Source organism: Drosophila yakuba, chromosome 3R, assembly GCF_016746365.2.
Source record: "Drosophila yakuba strain Tai18E2 chromosome 3R, Prin_Dyak_Tai18E2_2.1, whole genome shotgun sequence".
Taxonomy (NCBI): domain Eukaryota; kingdom Metazoa; phylum Arthropoda; class Insecta; order Diptera; family Drosophilidae; genus Drosophila; species Drosophila yakuba.
The window spans coordinates 19,984,223-20,002,262 of record NC_052530.2 but is presented as its reverse complement, the minus strand read 5'-3'; the positions used below and the strand labels follow the sequence as shown (position 1 = coordinate 20,002,262).

At 42.4% G+C, this 18,040-nt stretch overlaps 1 protein-coding gene across 2 annotated transcripts in view; it reads right to left on the bottom strand.

Annotated features, from left to right (window-relative positions):
- Positions 1–870: 870 nt before the first annotated feature.
- Positions 871–18,040, bottom strand: part of LOC6537615 (histone-lysine N-methyltransferase, H3 lysine-79 specific) — a 38,974-nt gene continuing 21,804 nt past the window's right edge. The window contains exons 3-9 of one of the 2 annotated variants that reach the window (XM_015192952.3): positions 10,209–11,496; positions 9,549–10,132; positions 9,304–9,479; positions 5,143–8,763; positions 4,856–5,071; positions 4,207–4,686; positions 871–2,109 (exon numbers count right to left, since the gene is read on the bottom strand). In XM_015192952.3, coding sequence (XP_015048438.1) covers positions 1,070–2,109; positions 4,207–4,686; positions 4,856–5,071; positions 5,143–8,763; positions 9,304–9,479; positions 9,549–10,132; positions 10,209–10,487 — 6,396 coding nt within the window. In that variant the 5' untranslated portion in view covers positions 10,488–11,496 and the 3' untranslated portion in view covers positions 871–1,069. Of the gene's footprint in view, positions 2,110–2,747; positions 3,029–4,206; positions 4,687–4,855; positions 5,072–5,142; positions 8,764–9,303; positions 9,480–9,548; positions 10,133–10,208; positions 11,497–18,040 lie in introns of those variants that run through there. The other variant, XM_039376304.2, reaches the window with a different exon arrangement.

Here is an 18,040-nt window from a genome sequence, read left to right as displayed (position 1 = left end):
GGTGGAAAATTCTTTAATTTATAAGGTTACTTGTTGTTCTGCTTTTTGCTGCTGTTGCTGTTGCGAATGCATATTGCATGTTGGTTGTATACGTTACTAATTTCACTACTTCAGTTTAGTTTTATTGTTTTGCAATTAATATTTAAAGTATTTGTATATCCTCTGCCTGCGACTGAAACACCTCAGTACACCGAATACCTATATTTCTATAAACCAGCGAAATATAAAAAAATAAAAAGTTAATAAAAAACGCCTAAAACTTCCTAAAGATAACTTTAAATTGCTTGTGCCAAACGTGGATATACTTTCTGTATCGTAAACGTGCTGCTCAAAAATTTAAATACATTGCTAAGTCTCTTAGCGCAAAGTAAATATTTGCTACATTGACTTTTTTATTATCCTTATGTACATTTGATTAATGGAAGCAACTTCCTTTCAATCCAACTCGTCGTCGTCAAAAACTGGAAAGGGTTTTGGAATTTAAGGGTTGGTCCCAATTCAATTTCGCGAAACTCGGAACAGCATTTTTAAATTACTCTTCCAAAACCAAAACCAAGAGATAAAGAAAGGATAAGGAAAAAAACTAAATCGATATAATTAGTTTACAATTTTATTTTGAAATAATAAAGTCAAAACACTCAACTTATGGGCAAACGTAATTAAACAATAGTTCAAATTAAATACATAATCATAATAATCGGTAATCGGTACAAAGAAATCAGTAACATTGTTGATCAGCAGTTGCGTTTTTCCGGTTCAACCTTAAAAAGAATTATAAAAAACGTCCCTAGCCTAATTAGAATTATTAATGAAATAAAAACACACACAGAGGGGAGTTGGTGAATTGCAATATCAAATAAAACAAGGCAATTGAAGAGCTGGGCCTTACATTAAGTTAGCTAGTCATACACAATTCATTTAGTTAAAAAAACTTCATCAAATACATTATAATTCGCAGTATCCGTCGTGTAGCAATTTACAAATAATCTGGCTAAAAGGATGAAAGCATTGCATTTTCTGGATTTCCCTCCTTTCCATTCAGCAAATTGAACTAAATTAGTTTACTAAATTAATTACTCGTTGTGGTGGTTGAGTTGTTGTTAATGTTCACGTTGTTACTGGCGGCCAGCAGCTCGCCCGTTTGGCTCCGACTATCCATTGACCAGTCCCAGTCCTTGCCCTTTGGCCGAAATTTTGAGGATTTGTGATGGTGCTGCTGCTGCTGCTGCTGATGGCTTAAGCCGGTGTGGTGCGGTGATGACTTTTCCTTGGGCGACTTTCCCGATTTCCCCAAAAGCGGTGCAGCTGCTCCTCCCACAGCATTGGAAGCATCCAAGTTAAGTGGCCCATTGCCCGCTGCATCTGCTGCCGTCGGCGGTGCACTGGAGTTGGAGTAGGCCAACAATTCATCACAGTCGTACTCCCAGTTTCTTTCGCAGAATTTCTTTTTGTAATGCTTTTCCGAACTGGTCTTGGACTTGCGCTGGTACTTCAATGGTATACCACCCAAGTCTCCGGACACGGGTGGTCCACTGGCCAGAGGTGGAGTGGCCACACTGGCTGCACTGGGACTTGGAGTTCGGGGCAATCCAACATCAGAGAGTGGCGGCGACTCAATGGCACTGGGATCCACCGGCGACACGGTTTTCAGCGAGTTACTAGCGAGCAGCGAGGAGGATGCAGAGGATTTGATGCTACTGTCGCTCATGTGATCGGAAAGATGGTGCTGTTGATGTTGCGACTGCAACTGTTGCTGTTGCTGATGCTGATGTGGGTGGCTTCCTCCTCCACTGCCTCCAATATTGTTGTGCTGGGCATGATGGTTGTAGAGACTGTTGCTGCTGCTACCTCCGCTTCCTATGGGCAGCTCCAGCTGCGAAGAGCTCGATGAGGTGGACAAAAATGTGCGCACCGCATCCGAGTTGCTACTGCTGTGCGTAATGCCCGAGTCCGGAGAAGTGTTGCAACTAATCGATGCCGGCACCGTATCGCCATCGATGCTTCGCCTGGTCTTGTCCAGTTCAGTGCTGGCGAAGGCCACCAGGCGATCGAAACCAGAGCTGACTCGATGCTGCCAGTGGGTCTCATCATCGGCGGCAATAACATCATCTGTGAATAACGAGCATAAATTATCATTAGTTTTATCTCTTTAACGCGACCAATACTTGTGCGATTTTATATATTTGGTTTGGGTGATATGGTGAGTTTTGGTGGATTTTTTAAATAGTCAATTGGGAAGAGTGATTACGATATACTGGCGATAACGCGTGTTGTCCTAAGCTTTTTTCTTATTTAATTATCTTTTTTGGTACAGTTGCATTGCGCTTTGCGTGCAGTAGGGTATGTACTTGTGTTCTTTTGTTTTTATGGGAGTTTGTATGTGTTTGGTGTGGCAAATGTTAAAACGGAGGAATTACATAATGAAATTAAAATATATATAAATCATAACTAAATCATAATTACTAGAAAGAAACCAATTAGGCGCAACAGAACTTACCTCATGCTCGTTAAAATTTCATAAATTTTATTCGGGATTTTTTTAATTTTAATTTTGTTTTTGGCATAGAAATTCTGTACTTTTAGTAGGTAAATTATTAAACGCAAAAATTAAAAGTTGTCTTTTGTAGGTTTCTGGTTTGAAATCTTTGTTTTTCATCAGGTTTTTTTGTGCTCTGCTTATTATTTATGGTTAATACAAGATTGTATCTTTCGCCCAACAACAAACATGTTTTCGGTTTTGCTTTTTGTTTAGTTTGTTTGAGGAATTTTGAGGTATGCAAGTCAATCAATCAATCAATCAATCAATTCAATTCAATTCAATTCAATTCAATGCAAGTCAATTCAATGCAATCGATCATTGGTTATTGGGGTACTGTGGGACAACTACTACTACTATCGGCCAGAACATATCCGTTCAGATTCTGATTACTATGGGCAGCTGATAGTTTCGTTGGGCCAGACAAAGTCGTGCGAAGGCGACGTCTGGGATCGTAATTAGTTATAGTACGTTGCGTTGCCAAATCGTTAACTGTATGGAGTAGAGCATAATAGAAGGGATAATAAAGAAGGCTGGATAAGATGGGACATAATTTGGTTTGGTTCTTAGCGTTACCAATTTGCATTTGCAGATTTGTTCGAATTTTAGTATAATTGAATTTAATTATGCGTTATAATAACATTCCAGGAGTTGCATTTTTGGGTTAATTTTGAAATAAATGTTTGCTTATGGGGGTGTGTGTGTGTGTTGTATATATATTTATGTATGGTTTTTACAAGGAGCCTTTCAGTTTTACACGGGTTTTTGTGTTTTTGCTGTTTTCTCTGGGTGGCTATTATATGCAATGGGTATAGATGATTGATTTGGCATGACGCTTAGAATAAAAGTGGATTTAGATTTATCTCAGCATGTTCGATGTTGTTGGCTTTGTATATGGTACTACATTGTTTGTTGAGGCATGGAACATGGAGGCATGTACGTAAAACCCAATTATGAACTTTCGAAAATTTACCCAAATTTCACTTGCGATAAACTTAAAATTTGTTCATATATATTTAGTATAATTATTTCATGGTCGCCGTCAGATTTCACCCTTTAAAGCTTAAAAGTTTCAATGTTGATGGCATAAAAAATACAAAAGCTTTAGTATAAATCATAATAAATAAAAATAAAAGCAAATATACAAAAACAAAAATAAGAAACAATTACATTGAGAACTACAAGTGATACGAACAAAAACCAAACTACAAAGAACAAACAACAATTAAAATGAACTGAGATTTGAGAAAAGATTATTTTTTGTGCATGTTGTATTTACAATAGTGTAAGGTGGTATAAAATGTATAATTATGTTTAAATGTGTGGGTATGTATATAGCGTTTTAAAAGCAAATCATTGCGTGTCAGAGCTGGAATCAGATCCCGAGTTAAAGCTGGAACTTGACGATGAGGATCCATTATGGGAACCTCTATCTTCGCACAACACGTCAACCTTTTTCGGCTCAGATTCCGAATCCGATTCCTGCTCTTTTCGCTTAATGGTTAGATCTTCTGCCACCGTTTGGGTGGCTAGTCGTCGGTATTTGTGCGTGTGAAGAGTATGTGGCTCTAGCGGATTTACTACGTGTGCTGGTGGTGGTGCTGGTTGTGGTGCGTATTTGGGTAAAGATACCCTGCTCGAGTTTTTGGCTTGGTCTACGTATAGCTTACCATCGTCGGCGGCATTGCCATTGCGTTGTCCGCCCAAAGTGGGCATCGTGCTGTGACCAAGACCATGTCCAAGATGTGCTACGCGCAGTTGCTGTTGGGTCAGTTGCAGATGTTGCTGCTGCTGCGATTGATGGTGATGCAGCATTTGCTGCTGCTGCTGCTGCTGTGGGTGGTGCGACAGCTGCAAAGGCCTTTCGTCACCCATTAGTGAATTGATCTCGGGACTCATCAGCAAAGGTGGATCCACGAGCAACTTTCCATTGTTGCTGCTGCTTCGACGACCGCAGGACGATGAAGATGACGAAGGCGTCGGGGAGGGCGTGGTCGCATCATGAGCTGGTGGCGGAGGTAGCACTTGACCGTTGGCGTACAAGTGGGCATGGTGCTGCTGCTGCGTCGTTGGCGGCTCGTAGTGGGCCAATTTCGAGGGACGTGGCGGTTGCTGATGCGACGCCAGCGGTGAGCTGCGTTTTATTCCCACTGAAACACAATTAAAGTATTTAGAAACTGTCCAATTGAAACAATTTTGCAAAACTATTATTGAAACCCCCAAAAAGAAGGCTTGTAAATTTGTTGTGTTAATATGCCACCAAAAACTTCGTCAAATTGGATTTATAACAAATCTTTCTGCAATCGACTAAATGCTTACGTTCAACTTTGTGCGGTGTCCCATTGATGCTTGCGCCATGGTGGTGGTAGCTGTGGGCTGGAGGAGCCTGCTGGGCATAGTGTGTTGCCAGTTCCATGCCAGGCGGCGGTATTCCCGCTGAAGACGAAGCAGCGGCTGCTGCTCGCCGTTGCCGCTCCTCGGTCTCCTCCTTGTACTTCCTGGCACGCACATGATCCTGCAGCGATGCCGCTAGTCCTACAGACATACAAAAGATGTTTGGTCATCAGGAATAAGGAGCGGTACTTTTAAAGACAAATTAAATTTACCTTCCAATGGTGGATTAGCACCATTAAGACGCGATCCCCGCAAAGATGAGGCTCCTGCTGATCCTGCCCCCTTCGACTGCTTCTGCTGCTGCTCCTCGTGGAAATATGCCTCAATGCTGCCCTTAAGCTCCGCACGGGGCAAAGCAACCGGCTGATATTCCCGTCCAGAACGAGCAGAGGAAGAGTGGGTTGCCGGTGGGGCAGTTCCTGCGTTGGCTCGAGCGCCGCTTTGTGCCTTTTGGGCATAGGCTACATGTGCCAAAGTGGCCAGATTGCTGTTACCTCCAACTGCCGCTCCACCAGCACCTACAGCAGGTCCTCGCTCCTGAGCATAACTGGTTGGCTGTGGATCCTGGGATTCTTCGGAGAGCGGACGAACATGAACTCTCTCGGGTCGTTGGGCATTCAAGTTGATAAGCAAACGATCGTTGGACCGCTCATTAAGAAAGGCCCGCTCCATGAAGTTGGCGCCACTAGTGCTCATGTTTACAGCCGCATTAATGATGCTTTGATGCGATATCTCCAGTGTTCGCTCGATTTCCCCATTAACCAAATCGCCAATGGTCTTGCCTGATGTGGGAGCCCCTCCATGACCTGGCAGCGGCGGTGTTGCCTGGGGCGTGACATGTTGGCTTAGCTTCTCCTGCGACAGATGCCGCCGCAGAGCCATCTTTGCGGGTGAAACTTGCGTGTAATCCGGTTGCGAGGAGTTGGAGCTTGGCCTGCTTGGCGGACGGATACGATATCCGCTGTAATCCGAATTGGCGGAACTTGCTCGAGGCAGCAGTTCCAGTGGTTGCAATTGCGGTGGCTCCACTATTAACTGCTCACGACTGCTCGATCGCTGGAGATGACTGTCAGCCGGCGGCGCCTTGAACTCATTGGGATGATGCGGATGCGGATGCTGATGCTGCACATGGTGCGGCAGACGATGTTGCGGATGGTGGTGGTGCTGCTGCTGCTGATGATGTTGCTGCTGTTGTTCCTCTACGCGCATCTGTTGACGCTGGGCAGCATGTGCAGCTGCTGCTAACATAAGTTGCTGTTGCTGGATTTGCTGCTGCTGCTGGACCATATAGTGTTCATAGCTCGTGGCACTTACAGAACTGCGTCGCCTCTGGTAACCGAGGTCCGCCGGAGTTGTCTGCTGTCCAGCTGGATACAAAGCAGCCATGTGGGAGGAGGGAGGCGGCGGCAATGGTGCCTGTCTAACTGGCGAATACTTCGGTTCTTTAGCTGCCTGGTACTTGCCCGATACAGTTGTCTTGGCCACTGCCCCGCCGTACGCCCCATATGGAAGATTCGCCGGCGGAGGCGGCGCCGTAGATGCGGTGGCTCCTGCACATGGACCCGGCAATGGTGGTGTCACTGGGGATATTGTTGTATTGGCATTAAGATGCATCAAACCCTGCGTGGAGACGGTAATGATGTTGTGCAGATTGTTTGGCAGCGACTGGGCAGGGTTTATCGCTCCAGCTGGGTGCTGCTTTGATCGCTTGGGTGCTGGACTGTGAAGTGGAGAGGGAGAGGGTGAGGACTCCACTGCCTTGCTGCGCTGCTCCTGATCTTCGTTTAAGGCCGTGGTGATGATACTCTTTAACCGATCCTCAAAGTTGGCAACCTTGGGGGATTCCTGCTTGCGACTAGCAGATAGTCCGGGCAGCTCACACTTCGGAAGCGCGGAAATCGTCATTTGTTGTGGCTGTTGTTGTTGCTTGGGTGCTGGCATCAATGTTGTGTCTTTAAAGTGGTGCCCAGGTGAGGATTTAATGCTCACTGGAGCAGTGGGCGGAGGTGGTGGGACCTCTAACATTGCTTTATTCTTGCCGTTCACTTGGGATGAGGGTGCGGCTACTCCTTGGAACTTGCCAGCTTCGATTTGGCGGCAGGTCTCCACGATTTTCTGTGCCAGCACTTCGGGATTGCTTTCCTGGATCTTACCCACTTCGGGAACCTCTGGCCACTCCTGAGAACGCGCACGGTGCTCGCGACTGCGTCGAGAGTTCTTCACGGAGTTTAACTTGTTGCCCTGCACTGTCACTGCACTTGCACAAACAGTTGTAGAGGAGGAGGAAGATGATCCGGTTGACACGATCATATTTGTTCCTTGCGCCAAAAGCGTCGCTGCAGTGGACCTTTCCTCTGCAGTCTTCTGCAACACAGAGGTCTCCTGTTCAATGGTGGAAACCTGCGCGTAAAGTTTCTTCCGTTGACTTAGCGTGTTGGCGATCTCCTTTAGTACCAGCTCCTGGGCGGTGGTCTCTGAAAGTTCCGGTGGCACCTCCAGCTTCACCTTTCCATTAACAGTACCACAGAGTTTCTGATACTCGGGTAAGTTTTTCAATTGTTTGTTAAGCAGCAGCTTCTGTTCGCCTTCGTAAAAGGTTACTTCGTTTCGCATTCTACTTGCAGTGTGCTGTAGATCCTTATGTCTACCCACGATCTCCTTTGCCTGGGCAATCAAATCGTTGGGTGAATTAACATGGATGCCCAGCTCATTCATCCGCACTTTAAGTAAAGCAACACTGTCATCGATCAGCACTTTTATCTGCTTGTCCAACTGGCTGGCTCTGTTTTTCAGCCTGGCCATCCGCTCCTGCTCCTGGGCAATCTGCTTCTGAACCTGTGGGACATAGGCACTTGACTTCATGTGCTCGATCATCGTCGTGTACTGCGAACGGAACACATCTAGAAGGATCTGCAAGGCATAAGGCGTATCTTGTGGCGCCGCTGGTATATCCAACTCTGTATGTGCCATGTTTTCCGTGAGCAAAGCAGTAAGCTGTTGATCCACGGTTCCAGGTGCTGCTGGCAACTTCTTGGTCATGGTATCCAAGGAGGTACTCAACACTGTTTGTTTGTGCAGAGCTTCCAATCCAACAATCTTTAAAGACTTTCTGCCACGCGCACCCTTCTTCATGCGTCCCTTGCGACCAGGTCCGGCGCTAGCAGCCCTTGGTGGATCCTCTTTGGAACTGGACTCTTTGCTAGCCACCGATGCCGCCGCTGCTGCAGCCTCCGCTTCCCTTTGTGCAGCGGCCGCGGATTTGCTGGCTATCGCTGCTTTCCTTGTCAACTTTTTGCGCTTTTTCTGGGTAGTAGCTCGAGCCTGCCGACCAACTGATCCCGCTCCAATGCTACCACCGTTACTTCCGCCATTGCTGTTCGAGTTGTTGTTCTCCTCGTCGTCAGACTGCGAACTCTTGCCCTTCGAACTGCACCAGTCGGACCAAACTTTCCTAGTCATAGGACCATTCGAGGCGGAGGTGGTATTGGTGGCGGTGGTTGTATTGCCACCATTACCATTCGTTGCCTCGCCATCGCTCTCCGTGCTGCTTTCCATGTCCAGGCTGCGTTGCTGCTGGTTATGCTGATGCTGCAGTTGCTGGCGTGTTTTGGAGGCTGCTTGTTGCCCGCTAGCTGCAACTGCAATTCCCGCACCGCTCACATTAGCTGGCGACTGGGACTGATGGCGTTGCTGATGAGCAGCAGAAGCGGTAGCTCCGTTAGACTGCTCCCGCTCCCTCTGATGGTTGTTGCTGTTGCTATGATGATTATTGTGATGGTGCTGGCCAACGTTCGCCTCTCGCTTGGCGCGATCACGTGTGGTTCGTACAGTTCCTGAAAAACGGAAATAGCAGTTTACATTTTGTTTCAAATAAGGATGCTCTTTTGTGCACCTATCTTAATGGCCTTAGTTCTATGATTTTATATCGTTAAATTGGATAAGTGGCCTATTTGAAAACGTTTTTGAAGAATCCATTATATATTGTAAATTCAGTAAATGATTAGATTTGGTACAATAGACAGAGCTAAAATAAAAGTGGTCCTTCTTAGACATACAAGTGCGTAAATATATATCCTATTTCTAATTTCACATTTTAGTGAAATATATCCTATATATACATATATGCAGATAGGGCAATAATAATGTCTCCCAGACTTTAATCTATGATTTAATTGTTATGATAAGATAAATACAAAAGAATAAGAGAAATGTATATCCCAAAGTAATTGATCAAGAAAAAAGGATGACAGCGATTGATTGATTGGGAATATTTCATGATGAAGAACATGACTGTTATTGTTTGTGTTTTGGTTTGATTTCCGGTTAGTGCATCCTTCATCGCCTATTCGTCGCCTATGTTTATTAGAACTTACCCACGCTCTCGTGATCGTTACCGCCTTTGGTTTTCAGGCGCTGAAAGTATCGTTCCAAAATGGTGCGATCGATCACATGTAGGTAATACGAAACGGGCTTGCAGGTCCAGGAAACGGACCCCTTAAGGGGCGGAATTTCGCTGACGTGCATGATGGTGCCAATGTCACTGAGGTTTCTAAAAAGCAATTAATTTGAGTTAGAAAATGTATAAAAAAAAACAGTTGGTTTTTTAAAAACAACAAACCTGTCTGTGATCCGAAAATTCAGCGGACAAAACGACTTCGAGGACACGACCCGTGCTCCGTCGCGAAGATCGGCGAACCGTTCCTTGAGCTGATGGTCCACAGTTGGCCCAAAGGCGAAGTTATTTACAAAGACCAGCGTCGATGACGTGATCTTTTCCCGATGCTCATCAACCAGGAAATCACCCTTTATAAGCTTGTATTCGCAAAAACGCTTTCCAAACCATCCCATATACTGGCGAAAAAAGACGTCCATGCGTTCCGCATATCGCGCCGGAGTGTCGGCCTTCTCGATGCCGATGCAGGTTTTCAGCGGAAATGATCCTGCCATCTGGAGGACCACCTGGCCCACTCCCGAGCCCAGATCGATGAACGTGTCCTCTTTGCTGACAGTGACGTGCTTGAGCATCTGCTGCACAAGCTCATAGCTCGTCTCGCCGTAAACCTCTGGCGAGAAGGGCTCGTACTGGTTGAGTTTATCCGGATCGAGTACGGCGGCATTGTAAACTAATTGCAATATGTGTCTTAGAAGGCTAGGGTGAGCGAACTTGTTCAGGCGCTCGGCAGGCAGTGAAGTTCCTTTTTCCTATGAGCAAAGAAAATATATTAATTTCACTTTTCACTTGCTTTAAATACAATAACACCAATGTAAATCCACTCACCAATGCAACGATGCTGTCGACGGCCTTGTTGAAGCGATCGACCAGACCGGTCATAGTCTTATAGCAGGCAGTGTCAATTTGGTGGAGATTGGTTTCCTCGAAGGCCGATGACATCGATGGCAGTTCATCGCAGACGTACTTAATGGTGTCGATGATGTCGATGCCATTATCGTGCTTGTCCTGTCCATGCCCAATCTGCAGGGGCCAGGCGAATGAAATGACATCGGAGGAGCCGGCGGGCGAGCGCAATACCAAGTCCTTGACTTGGGGTGTGGCCATATTTTTCCGCTTTCCTTAGCCTTAGCCAGCCTTTATTTATTTTTGTCTATTTTGTTGTGTTTTTTTTTTTTTTTGGTGTGCGTGACAAAAGGGACGAGATCGGCGTTGTTTTTTGTTTTTTTTTGTTGGGGTTTTAGGTATTTTTCAAAAACAACGTCAGCTTTTTGTTGTTTTAGTTGGATTTTCTGGCTTGCGATAGTGTCGTTTGAGATTTTGACGTTTGATGAGGCGTTTATGGGAGGCGTGGGGGTCTATGATAGGTGCTAAACGATTTGATGATCAAAAAGTGGCATAGGATTCGTGTTTTAGTAGCGTATATTGTGTAGAGGCGTTGGCGTTTCGTTTTAAGGTTACGACTATGGTCTACGTTTATTTCAAATGGTTTCTTCTTCTAGTTTTTTGTCAAAAATGTAATGTCTTAGGAACAGTGGCAGCGTTGGGTTAAACGTATTGGGCTAATAGAATAATATTATGCTTCAACTACTCTTCACGTTGCGATTAGTGGCGTTACGTTGCGTTTGTTCTTAACGTCACTTCTACGTAACTGCTACTGCTGCTGCTGCTGCTGCTCTGCTTCCCTTGCGAAGGCTTTTCTTTCCGGTTCCGGTCGTCCCTCTTCTCACTTCCGTTCTTCCTCCAGCAGCAGCGACAAAATACAAAAGTAATTGATGATAATTGCGAAGTTTGATATTTTGCTGGATGTTAAGAAAACGATGCATTTTCTTCAGTTTTCGGGAACAACATTTTCCAAATGTTTTCCTTTCCTCCAACAGTTTCTGTTTCTGTTTCGAATTCTTCCTGTTGCTGTTGCATTATAGATTCCTACTGTTCCGTTTCGATTCAGTGCGTTTCGTGGCGCACGCTCCTCTATGCCGAAAACCGTTGCGCATATTGCAGGCAACTCTGTCCAGTATTGGCAAGTGTTTCAGTGGACTGCTGTATTTACGCCTTTACAACACACACGCCCTAATGTATGTACAGTTTTTTGAAAGTGTTTGTTAGTTTGAGTCTGTAACAAGAGAGAAAAGACGAAAAGAGAATGGTAAAAACATAAATAGGCAACATGATCAAAACAAATTGTTTAAACAAAAATGCAGGGTCTAGATTTTGATGATTTTTATGGTTGGCGAGTATTGAAAATGCCGTAATGCTTTAACTTTGATGCGTTTATGATAAATTATAGAAAATGTTCTGAAAAACTCTTATTTCATAGAGTTACACCAATTTAGTTGGAACTAGAGATATTTATCCTTAAACGACTTAACTGCTTTAAAAGAATATTATTCACTAATAGTGTGTTCACTGGTGTAGCTTCAAGGTGCCTAATCCCTTCCATTCAAAAATGAATACCCACAGGTCAGGTAAACTTAAGACTTGCCATATTATTGTAATAGATTTTCGACTACGGTTTATGGATTACTTTTCACAAGATTCTGAAATGTTCTTAAACCTTGTTAAGCTTTATAAGTAACCGACAACCGCACAACAATTATCACACTGGGAGTTGTTCAGCTCGTCACTCAGACATTTCATCATTGATATTCAGCACCTCTTTCCTTGTGGGTTTCGTTATATTTTTTTTAATTCAGGGTGGCTTTCGTTATTTTTGTTTATTATGCTAATTGGTCATGCGAGGCACGTTTTAGGAATTTTTTTTTATACTTTTTTCACTTTATATTTAATGTGATGCTATTCATATTTGCTCCTTTTATTTTGGGTGGGCGTAGACACAAGTCAGCGAGAATGTGATTAGCATAAACAGCGTTGACGACAGCGGTTTCTGAAGTAAATAGGAGGGGGGTTGGGAAAAGCCAGTCGCCGGAAAATCGATAACAACCCTCAAGGACTGAGGTTTAAATTAAAGAATGACTGAAAATGACCGTCATTCGGATATATTTTCTAATTAAAGCCGTGAAAATCACCGTTGAGGCGGCTTAGTTGCAGCTTTAAGCTTCAGTACACCCATATAGAGAGGCAGATATCCAGTCTAGCGTTAACATTTTTGGCTAGACTAGCGCCACATTAAATTGAATGGGTTTTTGGCCTGCACTCACACTCGAACGATAGCTTTTGGCATATATGTACATATACATGTGTATTCTAGCTGCGTCTGGCAACTGCAAACAAAATTGCAGTACATTATGTACAGCAGTGTAGCTATGTGCCATCGCTCGGCAGTTGTTTATGCATGCACGTGTGCACAACCAGCCAACCTACTCTCTACTCCCCACTTTTCACTTCGGAGTATGTATCCATACATCCCGTGTGCGTGTGTATCCGTATCTATATGTACACATGTACATACATACATATCTGCAACCATGACAGCCCCAACAGACAGCCAGACAAAAGCTCCATGTGGCATCTGTCTCCTCGATGGTTTTCCACCCCTTTGGTCATTGCACCTCCCCAAAAAGCCCACATTCACATCCATAGATACATCGCCCCACAGGTCGCCCATTTCGCCGGTCAAGCCGACAAACGACAACGTGAGCTATAACGACGATTGCGACAGAGACAACGACGTCAACAATTTATTGTTAATCAATAACCGGGCAATGAATTTTATTTTCAGTATTTAAGCGCCATCTGGCCATCTGCAGTTTAAGAGAGATGTGCGCGTGGCAATGAAAAGCTGCTGAGAAGAGTCGCAGAGGAGAAAGTTATAAGGACGAGCGTCCTTTTAGATCCAGGTAAAATATATCAGAAATAAATATATCTATTGCAAAGAAACATTTCTTCAAAAAAGGTATTTTAATAAATGGATCAAAAGGTTTACATTACCTTCAGTTTCAAAGATATGTTTTTGCTACCTAAAATAATAACCTACTCTGTCCAATGACATCATGGTTAGGTTGAGAACTCAGACATCTCTACTGGCTATAATGTCTAGACTGATTGTAAGCGGTTATACAAATCATACCAATTTAACAGACATTGAACTTACGGTCTGTCGCCAAAACATTTGTTGTCGATTGTTGGCTACAACCGTAAATTACGACTTACAACTGAAAATCAAAAAGGCAAATGAGCACAAATGGCGAAGAATTCCATTCCATGGCCTAATTGCATGCCTTTGGTCCTTTGTCTACTGCCTAGCTGCTATATATTTGCTTAATTTCTCATATATTTTCAGCAATGAAAGCTAAAACCTATATTCATTTCAAAAGTTGCACAGCTTATTAGACACCACTGTGCTGTTTATAAAATGTTTTTTCATATTTTTCGCACGACCGTGGAGGCGTGACACACATTTCAATACTCTAGTAAAAACAAACAAATATTTAGAAAAGTTCACATAAATTGAGCTTTTAGTTAACTTCCGTCATCTAGCGTATTTTAAAATTCTACTTACATTCAAAAATTGAGTTCTTTCAAGACATATGGCTAGTTATATTAAATAGCTTATAAACTTTCTTTGCAGTTATTTAAATAAGTAGACCAAATTATATATGTATACCTTTTATTTAAGTTTTTTTTTCCATGTAAAAGCAGACAACGCCCACGCAAACCGCTATTATTATTATACACTTCTCTCTCTTTTTTTGCAATATTATTTGCGTGTTAGTTGTCGCATTCGCCTTTTCTTTTTGTTTATTTTATGGCTGTGCCTGCCACGCTGTCTGCCTTGTTCTAGCTCGCCCCCTCACCACAACTGCTTTGTTGCTGATATCCCAAACTAAAATAATAAAACAAATTACCTATAAAATGCGAGCAGCAACAGTTTGGAAAATGAATATTTCGACCGGCAGAGGGAGAATTGCCGACTAGTTTCATTGTGATGGGGATTGTGAGATTGTGATTGTGTGTCAAGGTCAGTAATTGTGGCAAGCAATTAACAATTAAGTTAAGCATTCCGGCACAGTTAGATTTCTGTTGTGTCGTTTAACAGTTTTTACTTTTATTATTATAATTTCTATTATTTCATGATTCAACAAAGTGTTCCTATATTTACTATACTGAGTTCGTTGAAAAGTATGGAATGTAGAAGAAAACGATTTAAAATTGTTCTTCATTTTACTACTTTTTCACTTTTACTAGATGATTAACGGGTATCTGATAGTCGGGGAACTCGAGTATAACATTCTCTCCTGTTTTTGTTTGTATATTATTAGCATGCTTGTAATTGTTGTAGCTGTACGAAGGCCAAACTTGACTGCTAGGTAATTATTGTTAAAGCGATGCACAAAAAATTAATGAATTTCGAAAATTGTTGGCAGTGAATATTTGTTACTATCCATTTCTGTTCCTTGTTATTTCCATGTTATAAGTAGAGCATTTTCCAAGCCATTGAATACATATAGTCACTCTTTTATTAGGAATCTTTCGTTTTATTACACTGAAGTGATAAGGATTTTCTATGTAGACTTAATTCTATAAAAGCTCAACCTGTTGGCATGTGGGGCCATCAAATCAAACAACAAAAACTGCTGATAAGATACGAAATTCTTTGACCTACTTATATATGCTTTTTATTAAAAAAAATCGAGTAAATAGAGCTTGAAGCAATAACCATGTGACATAAACCGCATTGAAGGAAGTGGCATATTTTTCCCGCAACTTAAAAACCAGACTGCAAGTCAAACACCTGCCACGAAGAATGAGTAGAAAGACAAGGGATCGGCAGTACTTCAGTTTGGTACGTGCCACGGGGAATTCCCCTCTTCTTTTTTCTCGAGCTCCCCTTTTGAGATCTGTTTGTAAGGTCATCAATCGCATTGCGTATACATACAACAGTTTTTATCCTGCGGTTTCCTTTCAAGGAGCAGCTGCATCTGAAACCACATGGCAAACGGGCAAGTTCAGAGCTTTTGATACAAAAACGCAGTGCCAACATGTGCAAGATATGCCGGAGATGCCAGCGACTGTAATTAAATTTACATAGAGTGAGGATATCTATATTTGGCCAGGCCAATACATGAAAATTAATCTGTCGACAATGGGAAGATAATGGTGAAGAGGGCAGATCATAAGAATAATATGTGCTACCAATTACAGGTAATGTCTTGCTATAAAGAAGACAGTTATGTGAAATGGTCATGGTCAGAAACTTTTAAGCAATGCTACACAGCCCACACAAAAATCAGCTGCTTGCAGTAACTGAAAGCCAGTCAAGAACCTTTATATCCCCTTTATATCTTCGCACCGTTGCCAAACTTCACCCAAATACACACCATTAACGCATTTTGTGAGCTGCCACACCCAGATCTTGAAATGCACAAAAAATTACCAAGAGACCTTAGTTTAAAACGAAGGAGCAACTGTGACCCCACCCACAAAAGTTGTTTACTTTGCCCGCCAGCAAAGGTGAACAAAGGTTCAAAGGAAGAGCACAAATTAGACAAAAACTCTGACAGTAATCGATTTTGAATTACCATATAAAGCACTTCAAAAAGCATGCTTAAAAAACCAAACAATGCCTTCACATACTTAACACTTTAAAGTGAGCTATAAAATGAAGAGCAAAAAGTTGAACGAGGTGGTGATAGAATTGGACCCAGACCCAAGCAAAAGTCTTTTCGACTCGATTTATCCATCCTGTGCGGGTGGTTGGGTTGGAAAAGCCATCTCCAGTGCCCAAATATCATCCCCAAACGCGCAGAAAATGTGAAAAATGCCAAAAACCATGAGAAAAGGGAATGAAGAGGCAAAGGCAACGATGAGAAATAACTAAACTAAGGCATGGGCTGTGGAAATCCGAACCTGTAAAATATGCTGTGATGTGGGCGAACTTGTGCTGTTCGCCACAGTTGAGTTCAAAAACAAGAGAGAACGCTATAGTCGAGTTCCCCGACTATCTGATACCCGTTACTCAGCTAGTGGAAGGGAGAAGGAGAGTCTTAAACACAGTTTTTGGCGGTTTGTAGGCGTTATAGTGGGCGTGGCAGTAAAGATAGAAATTTACAAAACCAATACAAAAATGAAAAAAATTCAAAACATTTTTCAAAAGTGTGGACGTAGCAGCTTTGGGCGGTTTGAGCGCGTTAGAGTGGGCGTGGCAAAAAGTTTTTTTGAAAATCGATAGAAAATTACAAAACTAAAACAAAAATGAAAAAATTTCAAAACATTTTTCAAAAGTGTGGGCGTGGCAGTTTTGGGCGGTTTGTGGGCGTTAGAGTGGGCGTGGCAACATGAATCGACAAACTTGCGCTGCGTCTATGTGTCTGGAGTCTGTATGCTTAATCTCAACTTTCTAGCTTTTGTAGTTCCTGAGATCACAGCGTTCATACGGACGGACGGACAGACAGACAGACGGACAGACGGACAGACAGACGGACGGACAGACGGACATGGCCAAATCGACTCGGCTATTGATCCTGATCAAGAATATATATACTTTATATGGTCGGAAACGCTTCCTTCTGCCTGTTACATACTTTTCAACGAATCTAGTATACCCTTTTACTCTACGAGTAACGGGTATAATAAGCAAAAGTTAACCCATTAAAGGCACATTAACGCAAACTAGGCTGTTCTGCGAACAAGTGTGTGTATGATGACTTTTGGGTTAGGAATTCTAGAAATTAGTTTGTTAGAACTTTAAAAAATAAAAATATAATATAATTTAATAATTATATAAAATTGCTTTTAAATATTCGGTATTTTAATGTAACTATAAAGCGTATATTCAATTGAATAAAGTAATAAATATATATTTTTTGTAGTCCTGATTATTTAATGGTTTTACTTTCCAAAAAATTCAAATTTTCTTTAGGTTTTGATGGGGGCAGAAATCTTTTAACTGAGGCTTAATATTAGATAATAATTAGCAATGGGTAGGGTAATTGCTAAATATTTTGAAATGTGCTCAAAGTTCATACTTTTTGCAAATGTTTTGCACTGGAATTTTAAAAGTTGTCAATGCTATTCATACTAGTTTATTATATAATAAATTAATTTTAAAAGTATAGCATAAATAATATAGCCAGAAATTTATGTTATTAAATGCAAATGCCAAGACCCATATTAAGAATATTATAATTCATAAGTTAATTACACAAATACACAAATTTTACTTACTGTCAGATTAAAAAGCTTTTATCGATTTGGAATTGTTACCTATATATTTTAATTTTTTTTATTTAAATAGCTGTAGCTAATAGAGATTAATGACTTTCTGCGATTGATAAAAATCAATTAACTTAATTAAATTAAATTATAAGTGGCAGCCGCCTTTCGAAGTAAATGTCAGGATGCGGGTGGTTTGAGTAAATGAAACTGATGGTGGAACGGGGCTCTGATCTTGGTGGTCATGGGGCGGTTTATTAACACAGACGACTAGTCAGTCAGTCGTCGTCTTTAATGCTCTGGCTTCTGCTGCTGCTGCTGCTTCTGTTTATGGCTTTGGTTCTCTACTCGACCTCCCGACCTCTCCACGTCCATCCTTCGCCATCATCGTGTTTACTTTTGCGCACAGGGTTGCTGGTTGGTCTGCTGCCGATTCTCTGATTCTCTGATTCTCGTTCCCATTCCGATTGCGCGGTAGGTGAATTTTGGTAGAGCCTGCCGCCTGCCACCCGTTTGGCATTAATTGCTTTATCGATTTTTTTCGA